Genomic DNA, 17,722 nt, shown 5'->3' with positions numbered 1-17,722 from the left:
TCTAAAATCTATTAATATTAACATAACCAAACAAGAAGTTCCCATCCTGAAACTAGCCGCCACCGAGGGGAGTACAAAGGTAGGTGCAATATTTGTTGAGCAATGACAATCTGAAAAATCTGTTCAATACCAGCTATCTGCTACTCATCAGTTCTTTCCAATTCTGTTTGATCAACAAACAACAATATTGTTGCTATGGTAAGGGCACGGTGGCACAGTGGTTATTAGCACTAGGGACCCAGGTTCAATTCCTGCCTTGGGTGACTGTGTGTGTGGAGTTTACGCACTCTCCCGATGTCTGTGTGGGTTTTCTCCGAGTGCCCCGGTTTCCTCCCACAGTCCAAAGATGTGCAGGTTAAGTGGATTGGCCATACTAAATTCCCCCTTCGTGTCCCAAGATGTGTCGCTTAAATGGGATTAGCCATGGCAATTGTGTGGGATTACAGGGAAAGGGCAGGGAAGAGAGCCCGAGTAAGATACTGGGTGGGATTTTACGGCTTTGCTTGGGCGAGACCGGAAATTCCCGCCTGAGGTCAATGGAGATTTTTGTTGTCAGGCCCTCGCCCGCGCCGATTTCGAGGTGGGTGAGGTGGTAGAGTTCCAGCCACTATGTCAGAGAGTCGGTGCAGACTTGAAGAAATCATAGAAACCCTACAGTGCAGAAGGAGGCCATTCGGCCCATCGAGTCTGCACCGACCACAATCCCACCCCACATATTTACCCGCTAATCCCTCTAACCTACACATCCCAGGACTCTAAGGGGCAATTTTTAACATGGCCAATCAGCCTAACCCGCACATCTTTGGACTGTGGGAGGAAACCGGAGCACCCGGAGGAAACCCACGCAGACACGAGGAGAATGTGCAAACTCTACACAGACAGTGACCCGAGCCGGGAATCGAACCCGGGACCCTGGAGCTGTGAAGCAGCAGTGCTAACCACTGTGCTACCGTGCCACCCGAATCAGGCCGAATGGCCTCTTCTGCACTGTATGGATGATGATGGCACTGCTAACCATTAAGATATTTGAGGTATATAGCAACATGAAAAGATATGACCCATTCCCATATTTAACGCGAGTATTTTGTATTGGCTATGTCATTTCAAAATATCACTGAGATTTAATGATAGGAAACATGCCAAATAATTGTGACTTTTGTTCCTTTGGGGAACTTTCTGCTTTGTGTTCGATTTTCTTTGTGTCCTTGTTTATATACTCCTTAGTGTAACTGATTAAACCAAGAATAAATCACTCCAACATTTCTGTGCAGAGCAGATGTCTGGAGGAATGGGACATTCTGGTATTGGATTATAATTTGATAAATTCGCTGATTCTCATCCACAGATTAGGATTTTGGGTACAGGTGCCACAAGATTTTGCTATCCATTATTTTTACTGGACTGAAAATCACACTCTGAATATGATCGGCTGGCAGACAACAATCTCTGTTGACAGCATGAATTCTAAAACAATGCTTGTGATGCCTGCATCTTCACCAGTGAGATGTACACTAGACTGATACTGGGCAGCATGAGAAAACTGAAGTGATCTGTGAATATTAAGTGCAAAACCACAACTGAAATGTTGCATAACTTGGGGTGGCACAGTGGTTAGCACTGCTGCCTCATAGCGCTAGGGATCCGGGTTCGATTCCTGGCTTGGGTCACTGTCGGTGTGGAGTCTGCACATTCTCCCCGGGTCTGCATGGGTTTCCTCTGGGTCCTCCGGTTTCCTCCCACAGTCGGAAAGACATGCTGGTTAGGTACATTGGCCGTGCTAAATTCTCCCTCAGTGTACCCGAACAGGTGCCAGAATGTGGCGATTGGGGGATTTTCACAGTAACTTAATTGCGGTGTTAATGTAAGCCTACTTGCGACACTAATAAATAAATTTAAAACTTAAAGACATCGTATAGATGGTGAAACTGTGGCTGATCATCTGCTGGTGAGGTACATGAGGTGCAAAATGTTAAAGGTTGTTGTAAAAAAAAATCAACACTTTCCTCAATCTGGAAGTTGCTGCGACTAACATACGTTTGAAGACTAAGGCCAGAAATCTCCGGCCGTTCACGCCCTGGCATCACAGCCAGAGAGGACGGACAGCCAAATCTCTGTTCACTGCAGCAGGATGGGAGAATTCTGCTGGCATGAACAGTCATAGAATCCCACCCAATATGTAAATAAAATAGATAAATCACTGCATCAATTTGAATATCATGATAAGTGCACATTTAGCAAATTCCTGAATTTCCTCGAAACAGGCACCATTTACATTATTACTCATTTTTACACTGTTAAGGTCACAGGTAATTATGAAGTGAGTTACACCATCTTTCACGCTGAATATAATTTCAGCGATGGGGTGGTCTCATCACCAGGAGAATTCCTGGCCCCTGTATAAAAATGATTACACATTCCATATGTCCACTTACTACCTTTCCTTTCTGAAGCACATTGGTAAAGTTTTGAAGTAATCAAGTTGGAACATTTCAGTCGAGGGAAACTGCACATTTTCCGCTTTGCTCACCAGTGGTCCAATCCTAGCATTCCTACTTTAAATGAGCTGCTGGGTAAAAGGCTCTTGCTACATTGCTGTAACAGACTGTCCCAACACTTGATAGAGTAACTGTTACTTCATTATTACAGGATAGGTAGTTTCCCTATAAATCATCCATATTATCTTTTTGATTGAGACTGTCAGCTTAATGCTGATGTGAGGACAGAATTGCATTTTGGAACTTGCTCAGTGGGAATTTCGTCTCAAAAAGAAACAACCACATTAAGCACGAGGGGAAATTACTTTGATTTTAAGAAACCTGCTTTAAGACGTCAATAAGGTGAAGAAGAGGGTGAAAAAACAAAAACTATGATAATTGTGCAATCATGCATCTTTTATCACACAAAATACAGCAACAATAGAACAGGAGCTTACTTGTTTTGGCTGGGGTGTTAATGGCAGCATTTGCTTTGGCAACATCATCTTTGAGCTTGCTGCAGTTGTCCTGCAATCCCAGTAGGTTCTGATTTAAATCTTTTATTTCTGCCAGCACTGCATTTGCTGTGTCATTTGCTTGTTTAGCTTTATCCTTCGCTGCCTGTATCTTTATGCTTGCATCTATTGTATGGAATAAACATGCACATAATTTAGTTGCAATTATCCACATTACACGAGAGTATAAAAATAGCTAAGTATTGACTTTGAACGGAAAGTTAACATTGAGCGGAAAGGAGACGTAATGGGGCTGATTTTCTGAGTTTGTTTTGCCAATGGAAATCCACTGGTGACACAGGCCAAATTTTCTGTGTATTTTTCCCACTCATTTTATGTCCATTAAATAGGTTGTAGCACAGAATTAAAGGGCAAACTCGGAATAATTTCTGTTAGCAGATGAGACTTACAAACAATGATAATGGAAATTAACCAATTTTATCCTAAAATAACAACACTGCAGAAGCATAAAGAGCCACGTATCAGAAAGACCTACCTTTGGGAATGGCGTGGAGTTTTGCAAGGGTATCATTTAAGGCTTTCAACAAGTTTTTGTTTTTTGTAGCACCATCATTTAGCCTATTTTGTAAGCTATTCAAGTTATCTCCTTTTTCTGAAAGACAACAACCAAAAAAATCAGCAGATTTGATCTATGTGATGACATAGATTTCTTGAAATGAGTAAATTATTTGTTTGTTAATTTCTATCCGTCTGTTTGAATACTCCTGTTTCTTTGATACTTTTGAATTGTTCAAGCTTTGGTTTAGGGGGCATTGTACCATGTGGCATCTGAATCAGAGCAGTCACAATTTCATGCGCAATTCACACGTAGTTTAATGATCTCACCTGCGATTGATAATGGAGGTACTCCTATTGGCTTCAATGGCACTCAGCTAAAAAATTGAAAATTCAAAGTGTTCCCACTTCTAATCACCATTCACTAACTCAGGCTGCAAGTTGTTCACCTCTGGGCATTGACTGAGGATGCGGTTGGGATAGGGTAGAATTGAGCTGAGTGAACTCCACCATAGTCAGCCTACCAACAGCCAATGTGTAGACTCTAGGTTCTCAAATTAAGTGTGGTCACTTGAACAGGGCATTTCTTACATGTGACTGCTGGCACCCTTACTGCAGAATCCATCAGTACATTTTGGAGAGTGTAGGAAAATAGGCACTAACTCACCAGGAAGCAATGTTGACAGAGAAGCCAACTTATTCATTAGTTGAAAGATAAATATGCACACAAAAAAAGTGTAGAAAATTATTAAACTACAGGCTAAATATGTTTGGTGGGATCCCCCTCCTGTCCCTTCGTGGTGCGTTTTCCAGCGGCTTGCCAGTTTTCATTCATTAATTGGTTTGATTCTTCTGTCTATAACTGATGCAGGAAGTTGTTGATCGCGTGAAATGTTCAGTATCAGAAATGGTAGTCACCCTTTCACATCAGCTATTAAATGTTACCAGGATGCTGCAGACATTCTGCAAATTTAAGCTTAATATGTCAGATGTTGATTTAAAGCATAGGCTGACAACCAACAGTGTAAGTAGTTTTGCATTATAGGCAGGTAGATGAAATAAATTGGCATCATTGAATCAGTAATTTTTACTCAAATATTCCTCTTAACTCCAAGGCCCACTCCTGTGAATAAGTCTCTATTTCCTCTGAAGTGTAGCGTATATTTATATACTTAATATCTGTTACTGCAGCGAAACTAGGTATTAAACTAGCTCAGTGAATAAGGAGTAGCATAGAAAGGTTGTAGAACTAGAAACACTAGCCATAAAGGCTCTTCAAATGTATCAGTGGTAAAAGAAAAAAACAGAAAAAGCTTCAGCAATAGCCAGCAATGCTGCAACTTCAGTATTCAACTTTTTAAACAATGAATATCCAGTTTACCTGGATGGTTAAAGGGAACATAATTAAATGGCTGGAAAAGTATGGGAAACTATACATATGACATTATCACATCATTGTATATCAATTTGCATCAGTCCATGTACAGACTGCCAGGGTACACTCTGCATTAGGCCATAATATGTTTGGGAAATTGCAACAGGCTCAGTCAGGGCAAGAACTTGCATTATAGATCTCCATCCAATTTTCTAACTGGAAATTGAGAATGCTTTGTGCCCTAAGCAACAGCCAATTCTGAACAGAAATGTAGACAATATGTAGACAGTTCCAGGGATTACCTGGGGTAGTTGCAGTGCTGGTCTATTGGGTGTCAGCTACAAACCCATTTTTCACCTAACTAAAAATGTATCTTCTCCATTTACAGAACAAATCCAGCACATAATCGAGAAGTTCTTCTACGAGTGCTATCTCCCAGGTTGGCAGTTAAATATTATTTGGAATATTAAATTCTAACCAGTTGTCTTGTGTGTGAAGGAAAACACTACATAACAAAATGGGCTTCCCAGGCCTTTGAACAAACCGGGTTTTAAACCCAGGGGTACCCCAGCAAAAAGAGATAACAAAATAACATAAATATTCCTTTTCATAACTGGAGCTTTAAACAGTTTTGTTTTGTTGTTTTGATTAGAAACTGAGCCCTAAACGTTTAGGACTATTAAGCTACACATTTAATTGCTTTTATTATGTATAATACTTTACAAGTGCAGATCCATCCCTTAGCTTACCTTTTACATCTCCTCCCAATCGTTTGGCCTCATTTAACTGTCTAAAGCTTCTTTGCAGTGAGCCCTTGGCAGTTTCCTTCAAAGATCCATCTGGACCAGATGCCTGGTTAAAGAAGCATAAAATATGAAAAGTATCTTTACTTACACTGTGTAATATTTACATGATTATGATTAAGGCACTGTTTAACAATGTCTCAGGGTGGTTTTGTCAGAGCATAATTCTGAAAAAAATGCCTTTAAGTGTATCACACAAGCAACAGCAATATAGGCAGTGCATAAACCAAACCAATCTCTCTTCCTGATTGTCTATGGTTCTGTTTTTGCTCTTTTTCTGTAATAAATTTCTTCTTGTCTTTCCTCTATCACTATTTGTGTTTTATTTTCTCTGTGTCTATCTCTGTTTGCTTCTCACTCCTGTGTCTGCTCTTCACTCACTGTGTCTGAACTTCTAAGTTTCCCTGTGTATTTTACTCTTCACTGATGATTTGTGTCTGATCTGTCCATCTGATTATCTTTCCGGCACTTTTTTTTCTCTCCAAACCCTTCTTTCCCTCTCAAACAAAAGCAGAAAATGCTGGAAAATCTCAGCAGGTCTGACAGTATCTATGGAAAGAGAACAGAGCCAATGTTTTGAGTCTAGATGACCCTTTGTCAGAACTCCAATTTTCCGGCATTTTCTGTTTTTGTTTCAGATTCCAGCATCCACAGTAATTTGTTTACATCCTTCCCTCTCCTAGTTTGAACTCTATGAATTTCTGTTTTTCTCTCTCTCTGGACTACTCTATTTCATTGTTTGTTCAGGCTGCTCTTCTCTCCCTGCTCGCTAAAACACTTTTGCTTTTGTGCACAATTCCATTCATGGCCGTATTCGGGTGAGCAAAGGTGAAATGTTGACAGCAGATGTGGAGATCAGAAGCTTCAGTTCACAAATTTGACTGTAAATCATGGTGGGCTCTAATAATATTGTCCAATACATTCTACCATTAACCTGTGACCATTCATCACGATCTTACTATCATATATAATCCAAACTGATGATAGCAATAAGTGTCCAATAAGAATGGGAATTCAGGTCCTCTGCCCACTCAATTTGTCAATCGAACAAAATCTCTTCTATCTTGTACTTGACTTCATTTATGAATACGAGCTCAGTGTATTTCTAACTACTGTGTTAGTACATTCCTATGAATTTAACACATTTTAACACATTATTTATCGATATCAGTTACTGCAGATTTGTTGCTTCAATTGCTTTACCCACTGCTGTACTTGAAAAGGAGTGATCTGGAGGACTATGGGGCGAGAGCAGTGAAATGGGTGCATTTTCCAAAGAGCCCACACAGGCACAATGAGCCAAATTGACTCCCCGTGTTCTGTATGATCCCACCACTCACTTTCCTGTTGACTGTTCTCCCAACAGCTTTTCCGCATTGCTCTCATGCCATCCAATCTCCCTTTGGTTGAATATGCTTATTCTCACCCCTTTGACTGTAAGCAGTTGCTCCTGGTCCCTGTACCATTCTAAACTACAGCCCCTGTTTCCCCCAAGGATGCTGTGTCTTACCTGTTGTTCCAATGGTTTAACAATGGAGCAGAAGGCCATTCAGCCCCCTCCACCATTCAACTAGATTATGATTGAACCATGCCTCAATGGTTGAAACTTTGTAAACCTTTGAACGTGGAGATCCATTTCTGCTGGGCTAACATATTTCCTTTCTATTTAATTAATTTCATGAATCAGTTGGGTGAGAAAGAAATGAGTGATTGTAAAGCTGCACATATTGATTGGTACAATACAGCAATAATCAGAATTCATTCCTAGAGCCATGAGACACCTTTCTCCTTACCAGTTTCACAGCTTGATTGGCGATATCCTTGGCTGCTCTTGCAACTTTCTCAGCTTCATCAATTTTATCTTTGATATTGGTATAAGCTTTGAAGGCTGCAGTTGCATTAAAGGACAAATTCTTGGCTTCAGCAAGGATGCTGTTTTGTAGGAAAAGATAAACAACAGTAACCAAAAACAATTGTAACGTTGAACATTTTGATACTTGCTCATTTCTTAAGAAAATACTCAACATTTTCTTTTAAGGGAGGTGTTCCCTCTAATGAAATAACTGTGTCCGATTTGGTTTGCTTCTTTTTCTCTGCGAGGCAAGACCGCATCATTCTACAATGAAAATGATGAGGCAACTGGTGTGCTCCCAGAAGCACTGTAGCTCTATGGTATGTCAAGTGCAGAAAATGCTTAAAGATCTTTCTGAAAATAGGAAAATCAAGGACGACATTTTGGGCAAAGACACTTGATTAGAACTTCAGTTCAGGTGAAAGGTCTCTAATAGAAAAGATAACTAGCATTTTCTCCTTTTTTTCACTGCTGCACCTATAGAGATAAGTCCCCCGCTTTTAACCCACCAATGAGGAACCTTGGGGGCGATTCTCCCAGTCCGCTGTGCTGCTCGAGCCATCGGTGAGGGGTTGAGGAGACCTGCTGCCACTCTGCTTTTGGGATCACTGGGAGAGTAAGGGGCTGGCCAACTGGGTTTGGGGGGGGGGGGGGGGGGGTGCGAGGAGATAAATCGGGAGATCAGAGCTGGCCGGGTGGGGGTCGGGGAGATCAGGACTTGCTGGGTGGGGGAGGGGACATCAGGGCTGGCCCGGAAGGGAAGTGATTGGGGGTTGTGGGGTTTACAGTGATACTTATTCGAAGCCACTACCTGTGCCATTCCTTGACAGCTGCCTATAAGCACCTCTCTGGCAGAGGCAACCCTAAGGTAAGATACCAAATCTTTTTGGCTTTTATAAAGAATTCACCTCAGGATCACAATGCCTCCAGAATTTCACATCTGTCGGGTGCATTGTAGGGAAATCGAAAAGTTCATTCGACTTTGTAGAAAACTGAACTTTGATGAGCCAATTAGCACTGGGTCCAGTGCCATAACTGTTCAATGCTTGCATGGCCACTTTCCTCCATGCTCCAGCTTCCAGCCTTCTGATAAGCTGTCAGCAAGGCAGCAACAAACCACAAATTAGTTGCCACCTGCCCTTGCTACTGGTGCCAAACAAGCAGCTCTTGCCTCTTGGAGGCATTCAGCGCCAATAATTGGACATTGAGCTCATCTCTTGTCCATTTATGCGCATTTACTTTTAAAAACAGTGGCACAGTTGAGGCACGTGGTTGGGACCCAGAATTCATTTGGATATTGGATTCCCAACCCCACTTTGAAAATCCAGCCCCATTTCTCTGAAGCACCTTTACATGTTTACCCATCTGAAAGGTGCCAGATAAATGTCCTTGATAACTTACCCATCCAGGATTCCAGATGAATCGTTCAGTACTGCAGCATGATACTCTGCACGAAGGACCAGGTCTGGAAGTTTCTCATTGTGAATGCCAGCTGCAAGTGCATCAATTTTGTTTTTTAGCTCTGTTGTTAATGGTTCCAGATGTTCCTGCTCTTCTAGTTCCTGTAAATGAATAGAGAAATATGCTTAAATTAAACAATAGATGATGAATTGTCACTTTTACCCATTGTTTTTCCACATTCAGGAAACATTCAGATATATTTCACCATGAAAGTTGAGTGAGCATGTACATTGACAACGACAACATGAGTTAAATACTTGAGGCTACACCAGACCGCTAGCAAAGTGATAATGGGGGAATCTTACCAAAAAATGGGCAAGTGTCAGGATCTGACTGAAAACTGGCATTTTCACTCCAGAGAAACAGACAGATTTTCTCTCCAGATCTTATTGGCACTTTGTCAAAAAAAAAACTGGAGTGTGGTTCATGTCATGATTTTGGGAGGCGGGGTCTAAACACGCCGGTAACGCTGGCTGCACTTCGATCAGACGCCATTTTAAAAGGGTGTCGTAATCAGACTAAGAAATAACCTCCCACCACCCGCCACCACAGAGACCCTCTCTGCCCCCTTCCCTACCAACAATCAAATCTGGCCTCTCCTACTCCTGCCATGATCAACACCAGCTTCATCCTCTCTCTCCCCCTTATACCCCTCCTGAACAGTCATCACTGGCATCCACCTCACTGCACACACATGCCCCCCGCCATGAAGCCCCCACTAAGGTCAGCCTTGGCACTGCCCCAGCACAGATGGGCACGGCTAGGTTGGCAGTACCTGGCAGTGCCAACCTGTGCCAGGGGCAGTGCAAGGAGGCATTGCCAGGGCAATGGCATATCCCTTTCCCTTGGGGACTATACTCACCTTTGTGCTCCTGCGGGGGGGGGATCCCTGCATGTCAACAAGGTTAGAAACTACAGCGTGGGGGAAATATGGTGGAGGTGGGGCTGTTAATTATATTAAACTGCATTTAAATGAAGTTCTCGCCCTTTGTGGGTGCGAACCTCGGTATGTCACTAGCAAGGGGTGGGGAAAATCACGGTACGCGATCCCTCCAGGGGTCAGTTCTCTCTGACGGTGAACACAGGCTGAAAATTGCCTCTTATGTTACTCCAGAGACCAGGAGGAACCATTCAGCAAAATGAGTTAAAAGTTAATTAAATCAATTTGAAATAATAAATTAATATCAGTAACGATGACTGTACAATGGTCAGATTGTTGTAAAACTCTATCCGGTTCATGAGTGGCTTTTAGAGAAAGAAATCCACCATTCTTACGCAATCTACCCTCCATGTGACTCCAGATCAACAAAAATGTGATTAGCTCTAATTTTCCCTCAGAAATGACCCAGCAAGCCATTCAGTTCTCAAGAAGGCAGATCACCCCTACCTTCTGGGCATTGAGTGCAGGCCTTGCCAGGAACACACACATCTCATGAAAGTATAAAATGAGGCCTACAGAAGGCATATGCATATTTTACTGATATACAACGTCTGTACTGTCAGCTTTCTGAAAGCTGCTTCAGAAGAGTAAATTTTCTGTATCTCTGGATCGGAGTATAAATCACTTCATACGTGGTATGACCATACTCTCATTGTTTTCACTTGGAAATATAAATACCTTCACACATTTACCACAAAATAGATCTCAGCAAAGGGGCACTGTATTCTACTGAAGATTTATAAACCAGTCTGTACTGTGCTCATGGTTTAGAATTGCAAATTAGAGGGAACTTGAAGCAGGTATTTTGCGTAGTGTTCCCCATGACGTGACATGAGTGAAGAATGATACAGACAAGCTGGTACATATCAATCCAGGATTTTGAATCATAATTGTCATGGGTAAAATTATCCTCTATCATACTGAAAGTCCTGGCGGGAAAGTCCTGGCGGGAAGGTTGGCTACGGCTACTGGTGAGACTTTAAACTAGAAAGGTTGGGGGGAGGGAATCGAAATGAGGGGACTGAGAGCGAGGAGGTTAGCTCGCAAATAGATAAGGAATGTAGACAGGGTAAGAGGGAGGTTAGACGAGTGAGGGAGAAGGGAAGTGCTCAGGCTGAAGGTCTGAGATGTGTCTATTTTAATGCCAGGAGTGTAGTGAATAAAGTGGATGAGCTTGGAGCGTGGATTGCTGCTTCGAATTGTGATGTGGTGGCCATTACGGAGACTTGGATGTCTCAGGGACAGGACTGGGTGCTTCAGGTGCCGGGTTTTAGATGTTTCAGGAAGGACAGGGAGGGAGGCAAGAGAGGGGGGGGAGTGGCACTGTTGATCAGGGATAGTGTCACGGCTGTAGAGAAGGTGGACGCCGTGGAGGGACTGACTACGGAATCTCTGTGGGTGGAGGTTAGGAACAGGAAGGGGTCGGTAACTTTGCTGGGTGTTTTCTATAGGCCGCCCAATAGTAACAGAGATGTTGAGGAGCAGATGGGGAAACAGATCCTGGAGAGATGTAGGAATAACAGAGTTGTCGTGATGGGAGATTTTAATTTCCCAAACATAGATTGGAATATCCCTAGGGCTAGGGGTTTGGATGGAGAGGAGTTTGTTAGGTGTGTCCAGGAGAGTTTCCTGACACAGTATGTGGATAAGCCTACTAGAGGAGAGGCTGTTCTTGATCTGGTGCTGGCTAATGAACCTGGACAGGTGGAGGATCTCTCGGTGGGTGAGCATCTTGGGGATAGCGATCATAATTCTATCTCCTTCACGATAGCATTGGAAAGAGATAGGGTCAGGCAGGCTAGGAAAGTGTTTCTCTGGAGTAAAGGGAAATACAGTGTCATCAGGGAGGAAATTAGACGGGTAAATTGGAAGGAGGCATTCTTGGGGAAAAGTACCGAAGGAAAGTGGAGGATTTTCAAGGAATGTTTGTCTGGAGCTCTGCATGACAACGTTCCGATGAGACAGGGGGGTGTTGGTAGGGTACGGGAACCGTGGTGCACGAAGGTTGTGATGAACCTGGTAAATAAGAAAAGAGAGGCGTACAGAAGGTTCAGAGAGCTAGGAGGTGTTAAGGATTTAGAGGAGTATACGCGATGTAGGAAGGAGCTTAAGAAGGAAATTAGGAGAGCGAGAAGGGGTCATGAGAAGACCTTGGCGGGTAAGATTAAGGAGAATCCCAAGGCTTTCTACAAATATGTCAAGAGTAAAAGGATGAGATGTGAAGGCATAGGACCCTTAAAAGGTGAAGGGGGAAAAGTTTGTGCGGAACCGTTAGAAATGGCGGAGGTGCTTAATGAATACTTTACATCGGTATTCACGGTGGAAAGGGATCTGGGTGGTTGTACTGCTGGATTGCGGAGGACAGAAAGGATCGAGCATGTGGACATAAAGAAAGAGGATGTGTTGGAACTATTGAATGGCATCAAGGTTGGTAAGTCGCCGGGACCGGATGGGATGTACCCCAGGTTACTGTGGGAGGCGAGGGAGGAGATTGCGGAGCCTTTGGCGATGATCTTTGCATCGTCGATGGAGACGGGAGAGGTTCCGGAGGATTGGAGGATTGCGGATGTGGTCCCTATATTCAAGAAAGGGAACAGGGACAGCCCGGGAAATTACCGACCGGTGAGTCTAACCTCAGTGGTTGGTAAGTTGATGGAGAGGATCCTGAGAGACAGGATTTATGATCATCTAGAGAAGTTTAGTATGATCAAAAGTAGTCAGCACGGCTTTGTCAGGGGCAGGTCGTGCCTTACGAGCCTGGTTGAGTTCTTTGAAAATGTGACCAAGCACATTGACGAAGGAAGAGCGGTGGATGTGGTCTATATGGACTTCAGCAAAGCGTTCGATAAGGTCCCCCATGCAAGACTTCTTGAGAAACTGAGAGGGCATGGGATCCAAGGGGCTGTTGCCTTGTGGATCCAGAACTGGCTTGCCTGCAGAAGGCAGAGAGTGGCTGTGGAGGGGTCTTTCTCTGCATGGAGGTCAGTGACCAGTGGAGTGCCCCAGGGATCTGTTCTGGGACCCTTGCTGTTTGTCATTTTCATAAATGACCTGGATGAGGAAGTGGAGGGATGGGTTGGTAAGTTTGCTGACAACACCAAGGTAGGTGGTGTTGTGGATAGTTTGGAGGGATGTCAGAAGTTGCAGCGAGACATAGATAGAATGCAAGACTGGGCGGAGAAGTGGCAGATGGACTTCAACCCGGATAAGTGTGTAGTGATCCATTTTGGCAGATCCAATGGGATGGAGCAGCAGTATAAAATGAAGGGTACCATTCTTAGCAGTGTAGAGGATCAGAAGGACCTTGGGGTCCGGGTCCATAGGACTCTTAAATCGGCCTCGCAGGTGGAGGATGCGGTCAAGAAGGCGTATGGCGTACTAGCCTTCATTAATCGAGGGATTGAGTTTAGGAGTCGGGAGATAATGCTGCAGCTTTATAGGACCCTGGTTAGACCCCACTTGGAGTACTGCGCGCAGTTCTGGTCACCTCATTACAGGAAAGATGTTGAAGCCATTGAAAGGGTGCAGAGGAGATTTACAAGGATGTTGCCTGGATTGGGGGGCATGCCTTATGAGGATAGGTTGAGGGAGCTTGGTCTCTTCTCCCTGGAGAGACGAAGGATGAGAGGTGACCTGATAGAGGTTTACAAGATGTTGAGGGGTCTGGATAGGGTGGACTCTCAGAGGCTATTTCCAAGGGCTGAAATGGTTGCTACGAGAGGACACAGGTTTAAGGTGCTGGGGGGTAGGTACAGGGGGGATGTCAGGGGTAAGTTTTTCACTCAGAGGGTGGTGGGTGAGTGGAATCGGCTGACGTCGGTGGTGGTGGAGGCAAACTCGTTGGGGTCTTTTAAGAGACTTCTGGATGAGTACATGGGATTTAATGGGATTGAGGGCTATAGATAGGCCTAGAGGTGGGGATGTGATCGGCGCAACTTGTGGGCCGAAGGGCCTGTTTGTGCTGTGGCTTTCTATGTTCTATGTTCTATGTTCTATTTGTCTTATCGACTGACTGATATTCTCCCCTAAATTGTTTATGTTATGCACACGTAATAACCATGCACTGACATTATGCAGCTAAATTGCATTTATCATTATTCATTATTTTTGTTAAACAAAACTTACGTCTAATCCCAAAGAGATTTCCTCCAAAAGCCGTTTGGCTTCAGCTACAAGGTAATGACCTTCTTTCAGTACGTCTTCTGTATCCTTCTTACCAGCTTCAACTGCTTGCTTTCTTTTCTGAAATAAACAATAAAAAGGAAGGAATCAGCTCTTACTGTGTGAGCAAATACTTCCATGTTTTAATATAAATTTCAGTGCAGTAAGTCCTATTATACATAGAACCAGTAAGCACTGCAGCTGGAAAACAGCATTTTGAATCACAAAAATGTGGCAGTGCCATTCTCCAAACTCTCCAGTCTATCAGAACACAAATAAATGATGTGCCTCATCTGGTAGGGCAGGCTGAATTGTCTGAATGTATCTAATGTTTTACTTTCGACTGGTACAAGAAATAAGATATTTCCACAATTATTTTCCTACATTCTCAGCTCGGGGAAGGAGATGGAATTCTTTTACTGTTCCAGGGCACTGTGCTGGAAATCTACAAGTACGTGTTCAAAATTTTTGGTAAGCCCAAAACAAGGGCCACATTCAAACTGGATTTCTGTGGATGCCATTACCCAGCCATATCGCCAGTCTGCAAAGGACATGCGGCAATTTCTGAACCGCCAACATGCTCTGCCTATTACTCCACTGGATACTTAGAAAAATAATGCTTTATTTCCCCCAAAACAGAGATATACTGTGTGCCATGATGGCAGGACAGCAGAAATTACATCATGGACTGCATTTACTGTCCATTTATTTTAAAGAACCAATGCATTCACATCAAATTGATCTTTCAAACTCTGCTTCGTACGAATAGATCCTACTCTGCTCTAAGGATTCTACAATAAGGGATGAAAGTCAAGTGAAATTGAACACACCAGTGCCAGCGAGGAAACATTTGTGGTGCTGAACTGGGGACAAGTGTGAAACTGAAGCCTGGTTAAGGAATTGACACCCTTGGAAAACAATTAAAAGGGGAACATAACGTAAGGGGAAAAATACAAGTCCAAATGAGTCAATACGTAGCAACATAGTCAGAATAGAAACTGCACATACTTATGGCCTTTAATATAGAAACTGTCCAACAATGAGAGAAGATAATTAAAGGGAGAGAGGAAATGACACAGATGGAAAGGGAAGAGAGTAGAACCATGGTGGTTGGAAATATTGTTTACCTCCACTGCAGTCATATTTTTCTGATTAACCGCAGACAGGCGATTAGTCTCCTTGATTTTTTCTTGTGCTTCTTTCAGAAGCTCTTGAGCTTCGTCAAATTTGTCTTTGTAATCGGCTAGTTTGTTCATGATCTCATCCTTGAGGTCTCGAGTGGTTTTATGAGGATCCCCAAACATCTTTTTCACCCTCTCCAAAAGTGCACCTGCAGCACTGGTCCAAAACCATTAAGATATTATTAAAATGAAGAAAGGTTAGTACTTTATGATATAATTAAATAAAGGGTTATTTTTTTGCCTATTGTCTCAGGGTTACACATTTTCCCTCGGTGCAAGTCATTTTTGCTGGGTCTCTGCCCATTTTACGTTGTCCCAGTATTTCACAGGCTTCCCAATGGATGTGGGAGATGGCTCCTCTTCTTCAGTGTGTGCAGACCCAATTGAAGTGTAAATGAGATGAGAATAGATCTCCCACCTGTTTTTTTTCCGCTGCACTATTTCCTGGGTAGTTACCCAATGAAACATGGTCTGTCCCTGGATCCTCACCATAGGATCTATGGGTGTCTGGTGGCCAACGGATAGGACATTTTGTGGCATTTTCCTATGGTATTCTTCCACAATACACACAAGTCCCAGCTTCAAGATGTTTTCAGGGAGTAGGAACTTTCTGGCTGCTGATCTATTCACCAAAAGTTCTCAATCCCTGTCCTTTCTGTCACGATAGGTCACATCAGGAAGGGAAGGCCTGTACCTGGGGCAGTCCTGGAGCAATAAGGGCTGACAGAAATATTGGTACTGTTGTGCTTGGATAGCAGAAGAGGGCTTAGGGGGTACATTGTCATCTCAAAATGATTTCTCATTGTCATTTCCAGAAGTTCCAACTTCTTTAATCCTTATTGTTGTGAATGCTACTAAGGAAGACTTAATTGAATCTGAATTGCCTGATGATTGTGTCCAAGCTACTATACTACGTGAGAATGATGCAGAATTAGTTCTAAGAGAAGAATGTCTACTGAACTTCCAAATCATATTTCGAGGGTCAAGGGCACCCAAATCCCAGAATGTCGTATACAACAAAGAAGAATAGATGTCCGCCTGATCAACTTTTTTATTGACTGTTTATAATGATTAGTAGTGCATAGTACTGTGTTTAGAGTATTATTGATCCTACGTATAACATTGTTGGAGTGAAATCAAAATTAAACGAGACAAAATGGTTGCCTGGCACAAAATGGACTCTGGGAAAAGACATTAAGATGCACTGACTTGGGCACAGACATTACACAAAGAGTTAAAACCTGTTAGTGCTTAAATTGCTGCAGGAAACGGATCAGACCTTGAGGCACCTTAGCTGCTTGAGATAAAGCAGAACCAAAACAATGAGTTTTAGTAATGAGATCAGTCATTGATGGGGGACATAAATGCATAAATGTATCTACTCTATGTATAACGATGTGCTAACTGCCGATGTCTGTACTTGACCATTATTTGAAAGTGTATAAAGATGCTCAACCGCCATTGTAAAGTTGAGAAGGTGACTGCTTGCACTGCAGAATGCCCAGCGCTTCTCCCAAAGCTTTGTCCGAATAAACTGCATGTTGAATCTTTAAGTCTGACTCCGAGTGGTGATTTTCCCACAACAAACATCATAGTAATTTTTTGTCATAGCCACAGAGGTAAAGGAGAAGAGATGCTATATATTTAACTGGTTGCATGTAACTTTAAGAGGTGGTCACATGATTTGACAGTGATGTCATTGGGGTGTTTCACAGGCTCCCGCCTTAGTTTCATTTTCTACTCTGTAAAGCCAACAGCTCCGACAATAAAGCTGTTGTTAGTTTTAATCTACGTGTGCAAACTATATATTTTTCTTTTTATTTAAAACTTACAACACCAAACATAGTTAAGACATTACAGGGTGCTACTCTTCTACAGCACTAGAGTGGGAAGGAGGGAGGGAAGGGGTGGTGAGTGGAAGTGGAAAATTGGTTGGTTCAGTTCCATTTCAGTACTAACCACATCTTTTCAGTTTCCAAATTTATCCCATTTTAGAACTACTATCAACTTCACAAATCGCAAGATAATGATAGGCACAGAAGGCTATTTAGCCCATCCTAATTCCCTCATTATTTCATCTTCTTAAAGAATTCCAAACTTTTCAAATCCACTATGGAAGTTCATTCCAAGTGCTGACTGTTTATCAGATGAAGAATTACTCATAGTCGTCTTAAATTTATTTTTATTCGACTTGACTAAGTCCCTTACACTGCACTGAAAATTTGAATCAAGTAATACTCCAAAGTTGCCTATCCTATGCCTGCCAAACATCACCGACTGAATGCCTACCTCACTCTGCTGTAAAGATGAAGGGTGGGATTTTCCACACAACCTGCCAAGTGTTTCATGGTGGAGGAAACCATTGGCTGATGGCAGTATCTTCTGGTCCAGATGGTAACCATGGGATTTCCCATTGACAGCACCCCTTGCCGCTGATAAACTCA

At 42.8% G+C, this 17,722-nt stretch overlaps 1 protein-coding gene across 6 annotated transcripts in view; it reads right to left on the bottom strand.

The window, feature by feature from the left end:
* lama2 (laminin, alpha 2) overlaps positions 1–17,722 on the bottom strand; it is a 359,403-nt gene that overhangs the window by 51,054 nt on the left and 290,627 nt on the right. For all 6 annotated transcript variants that reach the window (XM_078212838.1, XM_078212839.1, XM_078212841.1 and 3 more), the window contains 7 exons: positions 15,225–15,435; positions 14,062–14,178; positions 8,937–9,097; positions 7,477–7,615; positions 5,630–5,732; positions 3,486–3,602; positions 2,933–3,115 (listed from right to left, as the gene is read on the bottom strand). In XM_078212838.1, coding sequence (XP_078068964.1) covers positions 2,933–3,115; positions 3,486–3,602; positions 5,630–5,732; positions 7,477–7,615; positions 8,937–9,097; positions 14,062–14,178; positions 15,225–15,435 — 1,031 coding nt within the window. The remainder of the gene's footprint in view (positions 1–2,932; positions 3,116–3,485; positions 3,603–5,629; positions 5,733–7,476; positions 7,616–8,936; positions 9,098–14,061; positions 14,179–15,224; positions 15,436–17,722) is intronic.

The sequence above is a fragment of the Mustelus asterias genome, chromosome 5, assembly GCF_964213995.1.
Source record: "Mustelus asterias chromosome 5, sMusAst1.hap1.1, whole genome shotgun sequence".
Lineage (NCBI taxonomy): Eukaryota > Metazoa > Chordata > Chondrichthyes > Carcharhiniformes > Triakidae > Mustelus > Mustelus asterias.
Note: the sequence above shows the minus strand (reverse complement) of the source record. Positions and strands in the feature narration are given on the sequence as shown.